Source organism: Amphiura filiformis, chromosome 7 (assembly GCF_039555335.1).
Source record: "Amphiura filiformis chromosome 7, Afil_fr2py, whole genome shotgun sequence".
Taxonomy (NCBI): domain Eukaryota; kingdom Metazoa; phylum Echinodermata; class Ophiuroidea; order Amphilepidida; family Amphiuridae; genus Amphiura; species Amphiura filiformis.
The window spans coordinates 16768236-16781176 of NC_092634.1; the positions used below are offsets into that span (position 1 = coordinate 16768236).

The following is a 12941-nucleotide window of genomic DNA, read 5'->3' on the forward strand; positions in this document are numbered from 1 at the left end:
TTTCTTTCTTTCATGAGATCTCGTTAAGGGATTGGATATCAACTTTTACACAGTATTTACATGAGTTATTTATTTTTATATTTATCAATCCTCGAAGTAAAATCTACTTATATGTACTTAAAGTGTTTGTAGCTGGGAGGAAAAGCCGACGATTATTTGAGAAATGTAACCTTTTGTATTGAAGATACACATTTTGGGAAAAAATGTACATAATACGAAAATCAAAATTTTCAAATGATCGTTGGCTTTTATTTATTTATTTATTTATTTATTTATTTATTTATTTATTTATTTATTTATTTATTTATTTATTTATTTATTTATTTATTTATTTATTTATTTATTTATTTATTTATTTATTTATTTATTTATTTATTTATTTATTTATTTATTTATTTAACATGCGGTGACCAATCAATGCACTACCAAGCGGGTACATACACTAAATATCATTAGATTTATAGATGTTACTTCGAGGACTGTTAAATATCCAAAATATCAATTTTTAATAATTTGCCATAAATTTTGTATTATATCGCGAATCTGAAAAAAAAAATTAACATTATTTGATATCAGAAGAACATATATTTGTATTCAGAATGAAATTTAATATGTATGATGTGCTCTCATCAGGCCCCACAAAAATACTGTGCATGTGCAAAGGCGGGTGACAGAGCCCTTACGTAAGAGGAGGAAAAATAGATTTTGCCGTCAAATATCTCATTTTGCTTTCAGGATACATAATATACTGGAACATCGACTTGACTGATTTACACAAATTATATTTTATATTTTACGCGTATAGGTGCTTTACCACAACTGTTGAAATGATAGGTCTACCCGAAAAATTGCTTGGTTTCGGGATTGAAACAATTTTATTATGTGTCGCTGCATTTGCCCTGTTGTCATGGTGGTTGCAGAAACCCAAGAATCTGCCTCCTGGTCCTTCGGGATGGCCGTTGGCTGGATATCTACCAAACCTCATCGTATCACTCTACCGTACTGGTCTTGATCCTCACCAACTGTTTGCCAAGATGGCTACGCAGTACGGAGAAATCTTCAGCATGAGCATTGGTGGGAAGTTGGTCGTAATTCTCAATAAGCACAGAATTATCAAAGAAGCGTTTCATAATCCACATATTAGTGATAGACCCACTGGCAAAATGATGGAGGATTTGGGACTAACCTCAGGCGGAGGTAAGTGTTTCCTTGATATGAGTTTCTCATTTGATCTACCAGTAGTACTAGTCTAATAATCTTCCCATTGTCTAATCCTATATGGTCCAAAACCAGTGGCGTAGCCAGAGGGGGACAAAGGGTGGAGGCAGCTGCCCCATGTGAGAAGTATTTTCCCCCTCTTTTCCCCTGTGGGATGCTGGTCGTTTTTAAAAATATTTTTAGCCCATTTTTGACCATTTTCGTCAAAGTTTTCCCTTTAAAAGTTGCCTTGCCCCCTCTTTGCCTACCCTCTGAAAAAAGTGCTGACTACGCCATGTCCAAAACCCATATACGGTACATGTAGTCTATATTCATTAAGTGCAATGACATGAGTACATACAACTCATTTGATATACTAATCCTTTGGTCTATATCCATTTGGTCTAAAACCCATTTAGCTTAATGATCATTTAGTTCAATAAACAGTTGGTCTAACATCATTAGGGCTAATAACCATTTTGTCTGATAACCATTTGGTCTATAACATTTTGTTTTTATCCCGGTTTCTTCTCTTTAGCTTCTTGCAAGTATTACAATTATTGGCAAACAATGTTAAGGGGGTACTACACCCCTGGCCAATTTTGTGCCTGTTTTTGCATTTTTCTCAAACTTTATAGCGCATTGGTGACAGGAAAGATATGTATATTATAGGGGCAAAGACTACAACCACTGCACTGAATATTCAGCTACTCAAGGCAAGTAGTTATTGATTTATTGATCAAATATTGGTTTTCCCTCATTTTTGACTGTAACTCCACAACTGTTGTCTGTGTTGAAATGAAATTTCCAGTGCAGTAGTTGTAGTCCTTGCCCCTATAATATACATATCTTACTTGTCACCAATGCGCTATAATTTTTCAGAAAAATGAAAAATAGGCCCAAAATTGGGCAGGGGTGTAGTACCCCCTTAAATTGTTTTCTGAGAATTTAACACTTTAAATCACAAATTCTATCTGAGACAATGTTTTATATGAATACATTACTATTATTAGATTCGATCCAATTCCGTCAACATAGCTAGATCTTGAACAACCCGATCTTGAACAACCAATTTAAAAGCTTTTTCGTTTTCTTCTAACCAAGTGTTACAGGGAGCAAGTAATATGTTAATGAAAATATTGGAACAAAAAAAAGATTTCTTTAGAACAATTGGAAAAAAACACACCAACAATGTTTCTGAAAATTGCGACCCAAATCTATACCAAAAAGCCAAAAAAATGCAGATCCCTGTATCCACCTTTCCACTAAGAGTTCTTCGGGTTCTTGTATCATACACTACGACCAGTGACGGTGTCAGTGGATACAGGCTATGACCGTGGAATTACATAGCCAGTATATGCTTTGATATTTGTAAATACGTTTTTATAAATACGCACGTAACCACCTCCGCGCTGCCATAAGAGCTTGTAGACAGTAAGTCTCTAAAATGACCTTCTACATAGCGGGTGGTCTTCCTATACATTTGAATGCAAAGGCGGAACAACATGAGACTACTGTGCAGCAAAATTGTCTATTTTGTTCATATCTGTGATTATATTATAAACGTTTCCGTCGTTGAATACTTTCCAAATGTTGTTTATGATAACATATTACAAATTCGGAATCCCTCATGTGTAATGATTTTGCTATTCAATTAAGAGTGAATATAGATATAAGGACCAAACGGTCGACGGAAGAAGGGGTCAGCAAAATGCACTCATTTTAGGTCTGTGACATTCCTATGATAAACTCATTCTCCCAGTGCAGTAAAAAAATCACAGTGTTTCTACTTTAAGAAAAAAGCTAAATTAAAAAATATGCATATTTCATTAATTTTGTCCGGCTTACAAATACACGTTTCTTAACATATGGGTCTCCCATTATCAATAGAGTTGTCTTGATAATATCTGAAATATGACAAATCAGTGTTTCTAATTTTGGAAAAATGTGTGATGCATTTTCCTAAAACGTGATTTTTTTGGCCCAAAAGGGATAATTTTGGATGCTCATTTTTTTTTTATTGGACAGCGACTTCAAAGAAACCTTTTATTATGGGTACAATCAACACACTTTGGCCCCACATAAGCAAAAATAAAACCATTGTGTTCTGGCTTGCTAGAAACACGACAACAATGTTTGCATTGTTTACAAACCCAATGTTCCCTTTAGTGTGTATATAGATAAGGACCATTATGGTCGACAGAAGAAGGGGGTCAGCAAAACTCACCCATATTAAGTCTGTCACATTCCTATGATGAACTTATTCTCCCAATGTAGTAAAACAATCACAGTGTTTCTAGTTTAAGAAAAGAGCTTAATTAAAAAGAATGCATAGTTCACCAATTTTGTCCGGCTTACTAATACATATTTCTTAACATAAATTATGGGTCTCCAATTGTTTCTTATTCCAGATAAGAAATAGAATATAGAATATCTTGATAATATCTGAAATATGAAATATCAGTATTTCTAATTTTGGAAGAAAAAAAAACTTTGATGCATTTTCCCTAAAACATGATTTTTTGGCCCAAAGAGGATACATTTCGATGCCTTTTTTTTGGTTGGACATCAACTTCAAAGGAACCTTTTATTATGGGTACAATAAACACACTTTGCACCCATCCCACAAGCAAAAATAAAACACTGTGTTCTGGCTTGCTGATGCTAGAAACACTACAACAATAATGTTTGTATTGTTTACAAACTCAATATTCCATTTCAACAGGCACTAAAGGCTCCTCGTGGGATATGTGAATAGATTTCTTTTAAGAACTTCAATAAACATATTAAAGCTTGCGAATAGGGATGGTTGCTTGGAGAATTGCTCAGCCCCTATAATGATTTTGGAAGCCAAAACACCACCCAACCACCCCCACCCCACACCCGTTAAATTAAATTTGAATGGATAATACAGTTGCAAATCAGTTAATGGTTTTCTTTAATTTGTTTAAAAGATTATTACCTTGATGAGGCTTTGCATACTAACCCCCACCACGGGACTCTTCCCTACCATGACAAACAATTACCCCCACCCCATTAGGTACATGTAGCCCAATGAAATTGTGAAAACCAAGGGGGGGTTAGGGGTTGAGCCCCCAAATGAGTTGGTTAGCAAACTCAATTCCTCTAAAGAAGATTTCAATCTCCCCTAAAGCCAACCCCCTTCCAACAGAGAATATCCCTACCCCAAGTGTCGAATTAACTGTATAAGGTCGAAATTATTTGACTTTGCCCCATCAGATGCGCCACTGAACATGTCAAATACCTGTGATGTGCCCTGAGTAATTTAATTTAATTATTTAACTTTGTTTACAAGCTGAAAGGATTTCATGGGATTGGAAACCCCCTTGTACTCGCAAGAATTGGTGCGGAAAGTCATTTTGGAATTCCCCCTAAATTATTGTAAACAAAGTCAGATCTATCTTTGGAACTTGGAAATCCCCAGTTCAGTGTGTTGCACCATCAGGAAAAAAACCCAGGAAGTGATGTAATGTGAAAGGTTAATGTGTATTAATAATCTTGGGAAAATCCCTTGGATTGTGAAATGGATAAGATTTTGGAATCACCCACAGGAAATGTTGTTATATAACAGAATGGTCTATTAATAGATTCTGGGTTTGCTGGTGTATAAAAGCTGGAGTCTTGAGTTTGGACTTTACAGAATGTCATGGGAGATTGCAAAACTCAACATATGTGTGATGCTCTTCGTGCTTCAAAAAAGAAGTACATTTTAACCAGTTCACATAGCCAATAATTGAGTTAACTTTAATACAGCAATGAAGGAGATTGCAAGCACGGCACAAATGTGCTCTTCCTCATCAAAGGATTAAAGTTCTTCTGTCGAATTGCTGGAGTTTGCTGGGTTTATGAAAACCACACATCTGTCAAATACAGCGGAGCAGTGTTAAAGAAACCTGTTCCCTGGAGAAAGAGGACGGTGATTGGTGAAAGAAACACCATTTTAAATCTTTGGAGAAAGCATTGCAAGAAGATAAGTGATTGGAGAAAGCAGCATCATTTTCGTGTGAGGATTTCATACGCAAGGATATTTATAAACGCAAGTGTACAATGGACTTCGCTGATTTTCGCAGGACAAGTGAATAAGGATATATACATCAGTCGTCCAGAACATTGCAAGAACGCTATGATCACCAATAAGAAGACCGCTGGTTAAGGACTGATAGAATAAAACTGTGATTGTGTGATTTTATTGTTTATGCAATTGTTGTTATAGGTACCAAACATACTTTTCATAAAACATATGTTTTCAATTAAAGACTTAGATTTTGTTAACTTAATCAAACAGTGTATTTGTGTTGTGCATTTGTGTGAGTTCGGGTAAAAGGTGATTTTGGCCCTGAGTCCAGTACGACTCGTAACATACCTAACCCCCCCCACCCCCCCCAATTCAAAGACCATGTACATGTAGATTAAGAAGATATATAAGGTGACAGTGTATATCAAATCAGAAATGCAATCCTGATATTTTTGCAATCTTCATCGGAAAAGTGCTATGTTTGTATTAAAAGCCGCATCCACCCATGCTAATTAATTTAATTAAATCCCTAAAACTGGGAAGATTACAAATTCAGAATACCTAAAAGTATTCAGGCTTGTCATATTTAGGCCATATAGGCTACAGAACAATAATTATTAATTTGGAGCAAAATAAAAACAAATCAGAAACAACATGCAAATAAGCTGGCGAAAATATCAAAACAAAGGATGCATATTATGGGCCGAATCCACCCTGACATTGTTTTAGTTGAGCTGCTATAACTTTTGAAGTGTTTGTGCTATATCAATTTAAAGCACTACTAATAGCTTTAATTGGATATGTAATTTCCTACTTTGTAGGTATAGTAATTCAACATTTTGCAAAAAATTATGCACAAATGTCCGTGCTCATAACGCATGTCCACATACATACACAAGCATGCACACAGGGTTCAACTCAAGTTTTCTTCAAAGATGTAATTAACTTCACCCGAGAATCATCATTAGTTTTTCTCCCTAATGGCTCTTGTAGGGCCAGCTTATGTTGTACTGACTAGTGTCAAAATATCCAAGCAACCTGAATTAGTTCATTCAGGCTAATTGATTGTAGAAGTATTATTTCAATCTAGAAACACTGTAATTTTAAATAGTAAAACACATTGAGTAAATGTTTCTCGTAAAGTAAACTTGACTTTTATTTGAATTATAATATTTGAATTATTTACACTGAAAGCCAAACTGGAGTCTAGGTGACTCTAAAAGCAGAGTCCAGCCACTCTGCGACTCTATGTCTAAAATGACTCCATATTGGGAGTCATTTGACTCCCCTGAAGAGTCATAAATTTCTTGACTCCGCTGAAGAGTCACTGTTGATAACTCTACACAGGAGTCATTTGACTCCCAATATAGAGTCATTTTAGACATAGAGTCGCGTAGTGGCTCGACTCTGCTCCTAGAGTAACCCAGGCTCCATTAATAGAGTGCACCCTGACTCCATTACAGGGTCATTCCTTCATATGAAACAAATTTGCCGACCCCCTTCTTCCGAAATATTTTCAAATCGTATGGTGGCTAACTATATTTACACTTAATATACATATTTACACTGTATAGCGGTCGAATGCATGAGGTTTTGGTCACGCTTACTTGTCTTGGTATGTCGTGCCCATGGGTCACGTGCGCATTTATGAAAACGTATTTATAAATATAGTCGAAGCATACTGATATAATTGAAGATCGAATTAAAAAGACTAGTTTGCGTCTGACGTCAGGGCAACGGCGCGGTGTGATTGGTTGCTGACCTACGCAGTACGGCATTTTTGGTCTGGTTGACAGGACGTCAGACGCAAACTAGTCTTTTTAATTCGATCTTCAATTATAGCGTTCTTTCATTCTTTGCTTCTTTTTCCAATAGGGTTTATGGGAGAAGGATGGAAACAGGAAAGACGTTTCACCCAGAAGACCTTACGAAGTTTTGGTGTGGGTAAACGAAGCTTCGAAGAATGCATAGCAGAAGAGGCCGAGTATTTATCAGAAGAGATAATAATTTGTCACGCTACACCATTTGACCCACAGCCTCTTTTAACCAATGCAACAGCCAACATCATATGTTCGGTTGTCTTTGGTAAGCGGTATGGATACTCCGATTCTAACTTTAAATATCTGATTAGCCTCATAAGCGAAAATGTGCAGTTATTCGGCGCAGGTGCCGTGCAGCTCTTTTTCCCAATTGCTAAATATGTCCAGCCCGGCCACTATAAGCAACTAAATAGCAACATTTCCAACCTTATGACGTTCATCAATGGCGTGATAAAGCAGCATGAACCAGCTAGTCGCGATACCAACATTCCCAGTGATTACATCGATGTTTATTTGAACGAAATCGAATCAAGCCGAAACCTTGGACAAGAGTCACATCTGAATACCAAAGCCATGCCACTGACAATACTGTCTCTCTTTAGTAACGGATCGGACACAATTGCCACAACTTTACGCTGGGCAGTTAAGTACATGATGGCCTATCCGGAGATCCAAAAGCGGATCATACAGGAGATAGATTCAGTTGTGGGCCGTGATCGACTCCCAAGGTAAGGGCGATAACCCAGTAGATATAAGAGTATGTTTTTACTATTTTTTTTATGTCAAGACATATCAAGGCATTAACAGCTGTTATCATTACAATAAAGCTGACGGGTTGGCGCCTAGATAGCTATTAACCTCCTTTTGAAGCTGGTCCGTTTCACAATTCCAGGAATGCGAGGCGGAGTGCATTCCATGTGCGGGCTGTAGATGGAATGAAAGACCGCTCATGATTTATTAGGTTAGATCTTTGAATTTGAAGCAAGGTCGTGAGATCTAACTGAACGGCGAAGGCGAGGGTCAGTCTGGAGCTGGTCCGGGAGTAGTTGGCAAAGTAATTCAGGGCATTCCGTAGAAAATTCGATGGAACATAGTGGTGGCACCTACTGTTTTACGGTGAGCCAAAGGTGGAATTTTAAGAGAGGAAAGTTCTTCTCCAGGGAGATCGATGATGCGAGCAGCACGCCTCTGGACTGCATCTAGTTTAGACAGTGATGTAGGAGTTGCTCCATGCCATGCTGTGCTAGCATACTCCATCTTAGATCTAACCATACTCTTATAAATTATGGCTCTCTGAGCTGACACCAAGTAGGGTGCAGCACGGCGGAGGAGACCGGTGCGCTGGGCCGCTGTCTTTGCCATCTCGGTTATAACAGGATTCCAAGATAAATCTCTCCTGAGGGTGAGACCAAGGAGTACGACACTATCTGCCTCTGGGAGCTTTATACCAAAGAATTGGAGGCTAGGGTGATTGCCAGCAGAATCTGTGCGGTTGGAAACTGTGATGGATTGGCATTTAGCTGCTCCGAAAGTACGTTCCATGTAGAGGCCCATGTTTCGATCTCTAGTAAGTCTTTGTTGAGAGATGCAGCAGCAGCTTGTCTGTCCTCTCTAGATTCGATAAAGGTCATCAGGGTAACATCGTCAGCATACAAGATGGAAGTATTTGTCAGCCTCTGAGAGATGTCATCAATGAATATTATAAACAGGAGAGCCCCAAGGATGGATCCTTGTGGGACACCAGCATTGATCCACTTCAGACTGGACGATTTGCAATTCAGTATTACCTTCATGGAGCGGTTCGAGAGGTAGTCAGCTAACCATGCTAACAGCTTTCCAGAGAAGCCAAGAGCCGAGCGTTTCTCTATATTTATGAATACGTTTTTATAATGCCAAATAGCTTATAGACGAATCCAACTTCATGCATTCCTGCTCCTCAAAAAAAAAAAAAAAAAAATGAAGAATGACTTCGCACACCAAAATTCAGATATAGAATAGAGCCAATTGATTCGATTTTCGGATCAAGAGAAAAGATTTAGAATTGCCTTTAACATCCTAACTCAGCAATGTTTTAGAATAATTTTTGGAAGTTGTGTTTTTTTCTGAATATTTGCGTGTTGCCTTTAACTTGGATCCAATTAGTAAGGACACCTAATGTATTAAGTTTAGTCCATGTGTTCTCGCAATGATATGTTGTTTTTAGAATTGAACATAAAATAATTATAACACATTTGCTATATTAAGTAGCCCTGCACAGTGGCCCTTTCCCGTCAAGCAATGGCAATATTGTTCAAATGGAGGCAAATACATGAATATACTCAATCACAATGTATATATAATGAAGAAAGCAGAGAACCGACATTATATTATATAAATGACTTCTAAAGGGTTCACACAATTTATGCATAATACATTGTAACATGTCATGGAACAGAGGCTAGAACACGTTTCAGTAAAGTGTCTTTGATGATTTTATTTGATAATGTATATTATTATGAATAATTATCTTGTTTTTTTTTTGATGATTCGATGAATAATGAATAACAGGCTCTCTGACAAGGACAATTTACCCTTCACTGTGGCAACTCTCCTAGAAATCCAGCGAATTTCCTCTATCGTACCCCTTGGCGTTATCCGGAAGTGCGGAGAAGACACCACCGTTGATGGCTACACTATTCCTAAGGAAAGCCTGGTTATGTCGAATCTCTATCTAGTCCATCATGACCCGGATACATGGAAGAATCCGGATGAATTCAATCCAGAAAGGTTTTTGGATAAGGATGGATGTTTGCGTGAAAGGGAGGAGTTGATACCGTTCTCTACAGGTAATTTCACTAAAATGGCTCTTTTAAAATCCGATCAAAATGCTGTTATCCACACCGTTTATCCGTCAAAGTAGAGATTTGGGATTACTGAAAGTCCACGTGTTTCTCACCGAATTGTTAAAATTAGACCTGAAAAATGTTTTGTTTAGATTAACAATTGTCACCCTCATAACCAAAGTACCTAAGTAGTTTCTATTTGCAATTTTGATATTCTAAGTAATAAACCAATAATTAATCAAATTTCAGTTGCATTCTTCATTAACTTGTGGAATTCATCTCTTTTGATGTATTCCACAAATTAATGAAGAATGCAGCTGGAAAATTTATTAATTATGGGTTTATTACTCAGAAAATCAAAATTGCAAATGAGAAACATGTAATAATGACTTGGGTACTTTGGTTATGAGGGTGACGAATTGCCGAACTGGGTACAAATCTTGCTAGAGTCCAGTCTTGTTTACGAGGTTTCGGTTAGGGTTGTCCTGTTATGAGCTTAGAAGTAGTACCCGATTCAGAAATCGTTTGAAAAAAATTATAAAATGGAGAAATTTTGCAGCAGTCGCCCATTGATAAATATGTCCAGTGTTTAGCGACAAGACGCTATCAACATCAGACGTTCGCGTTGAAGTATAAAGCTGAGCAAGGAATTCAATCAATTTATCGACTGCCCAGTGCCAGAAGTGGGTGAGTGCAATAGCTTATAGCTGCCCTGTGAACATTTAGCAAATTACACACTCTATATTGTACTCATCTACACGTGGCAGCTACACATGGCAGCTATTGAACTTACCAACTTCTGGCACTAAGCAGTCGATATGTGAAGTTGCCGTTGACGTTGAAGTAAATTATTGTCATATTATTAAGAAGACCATCACATTTGGTATAAAATTTGATATTCATGCGTAGTGGTATAGCCTAGATTTGAAAAATTATTCTAATCTTAATAGAAATCAAATTTATACTTCTACGCTACTCAAATTTGGTACACTCACCGGAGCGCTTTCACCGGGTCAACCGGCGTCTTCAGCGGATATTATTGCTCTGAAGATTGTTGTTGCTAGTGATGTAGTACTAGGACACCTCCAATGACGTCACAGATGTTGATGACGTCAAACTTCATCACTAGCAACAACAATCTTCAGAGCAATAACATCCGCTGAAGACGCCGGTTGACCCGGTGAAAGCGCTACGGTGAGTGTACCAAATTTGAGTAGCGTAGAAGTATAAATTTGCTTTCTATTTACGTTTACTGCTACGTATGAATATACAACATTATATTCTAATCTTATTTTACAATGATTCAAATTGCTATTATCATTTATTTATTTTAATGCATCTTTGTATCAATAATCTACATCGTACATGTATTATAGATTCATTGAAATGGCTGACAGAAATTATAGGACTATGTCTTTAATATCAATGTGCTGTTGGTACTAATCTTTTTAATTTTGTTAATGAATATATTCCACTCAGAACTAGCCTACCATAAGGCCTTTCAAACACGATGTTTTCTTTTTTGGGGAAAAATATGTAACTTCAATACGAAAGGTCAACATTTTTAAAAGATCGTCAGCTTTTAATCCCAGCTACAAACACTTTAAGTAAATATCGTTAGTTTACTTTGAGGATTGTTAAATATCAAAAATTAAAAATATCAAATTTTGATAATTTGCCATACAATTTGTATTATATCGCAAATTTAAAAAGAAATCAAAATTATTTGATATCGCGTATTCAGAATGCAATCTAATATATATGATGTACTCTAATGGCCCAGAAAAAATACTGTGCAAACGATGAAAAAGTATCTAAATTAGCTACATTTATTTGAATGGGGCTTCAACTTCGTCAGTACTGCTGTTTTCTTCGTTTTTTGCCAAATGTCTCATTTCAAAAATACCAAATGACAATTTGAATGACTTATCCTTCACTTTTAAGCAATTTATAAACAATATTTGTTTTACACTTTTTGCGCTGGGATCATTGAATGGACCTTTAACAAATTTGACAAGAATGCCGAGTTGATAGCGTGCTGAACCTTTTTCATGTTTGTTTTTCCATAGGCCGTCGAATGTGTATTGGAGATAACCTTGCTAAGATGGAGCTGTACATTTTCTTTACCCACCTTTTTCATCGATTTACCTTCAAGAAGCCAGATGGTGATTCACAGCCAATCTCCTTAAAAGGAGTTGTTGGCCTCTTCAACGCACCGTCACCGTTCCTGACGCAAGTGGAAAGCCGTGACTAACTCAATAGGCCTGTCGTCAAGGAATTTTCCAATCCAAGATGCGCTATGCCACGATTGGAACGATTTAGGGGGAATTTGGTATAAGGTTTTCAGGGCTCACTCACATTACGCCCTCTATTGAATTCCTTAAAATGTTAGGGTTTTAAAATCTATTTCTTTTGTTTTTCATTGTATTATGAGGAAAATTATGAGAATTGAAAATAATCATCTAGAAAGAAGCCATTATGTTTGACTTTGTTTTATTACGATTTGCAAATATATTTCTTTTGTTTTACATTGTATAATGAGGAAAGGTATGAAAATTTAGATTTACAAACCCTAAAAAACAAAGGCAAACATAAAAATAACTTTTTTCTAGATGCTTATTTTCAATTCTAATGATTTTCCTCACAATGCAATAAAACAATTATATCTACATATTTGTTTTTCCTTGTTTTGTGAGGAAAATTAGGAGAATTGGAAACAAACAAATAGACAAAGGTTATTCTTATGTTTGACTTTGTTTAATAAGGGGTTTGTAAATCTACTTCTTTTATTTTTCATTTATTTCATATGAGGAAAATTATGAGAATTGAAAATAAGCATCTAAAAAAGTTATTCTTATGTTTGACTTTGTCTTATGGGTTTGTAAATCTATTTCTTTTGTCTTTCATTGTATTATGAGGAAAATTATGATAATTGAAAATAAGCATCTGGAAAAAAGTTATTCTTATGTTTGACTCTGTTTTACGAGGTTTTCAAAATATATTTGTTTTGTTTGACATTGTATATTATGACGGAAATTATGAGTATTCGAAAAAATGATGTTTAGT

The 12941-nt window shown here is 36.3% G+C and overlaps 1 protein-coding gene across 1 annotated transcript; it reads left to right on the top strand.

Moving 5' to 3' along the window:
* The first annotated feature begins 827 nt into the window (after window positions 1-827).
* On the top strand, window positions 828-12342 carry LOC140157680 (cytochrome P450 2U1-like). Its single transcript, XM_072180920.1, has 4 exons — window positions 828-1197; window positions 7109-7781; window positions 9601-9878; window positions 11945-12342. Exons 1-4 carry the CDS (start codon window positions 828-830, stop codon window positions 12127-12129), a joined length of 1506 nt encoding a protein of 501 aa, XP_072037021.1. The 3' UTR covers window positions 12130-12342.
* The last annotated feature ends 599 nt before the right edge of the window (window positions 12343-12941 follow it).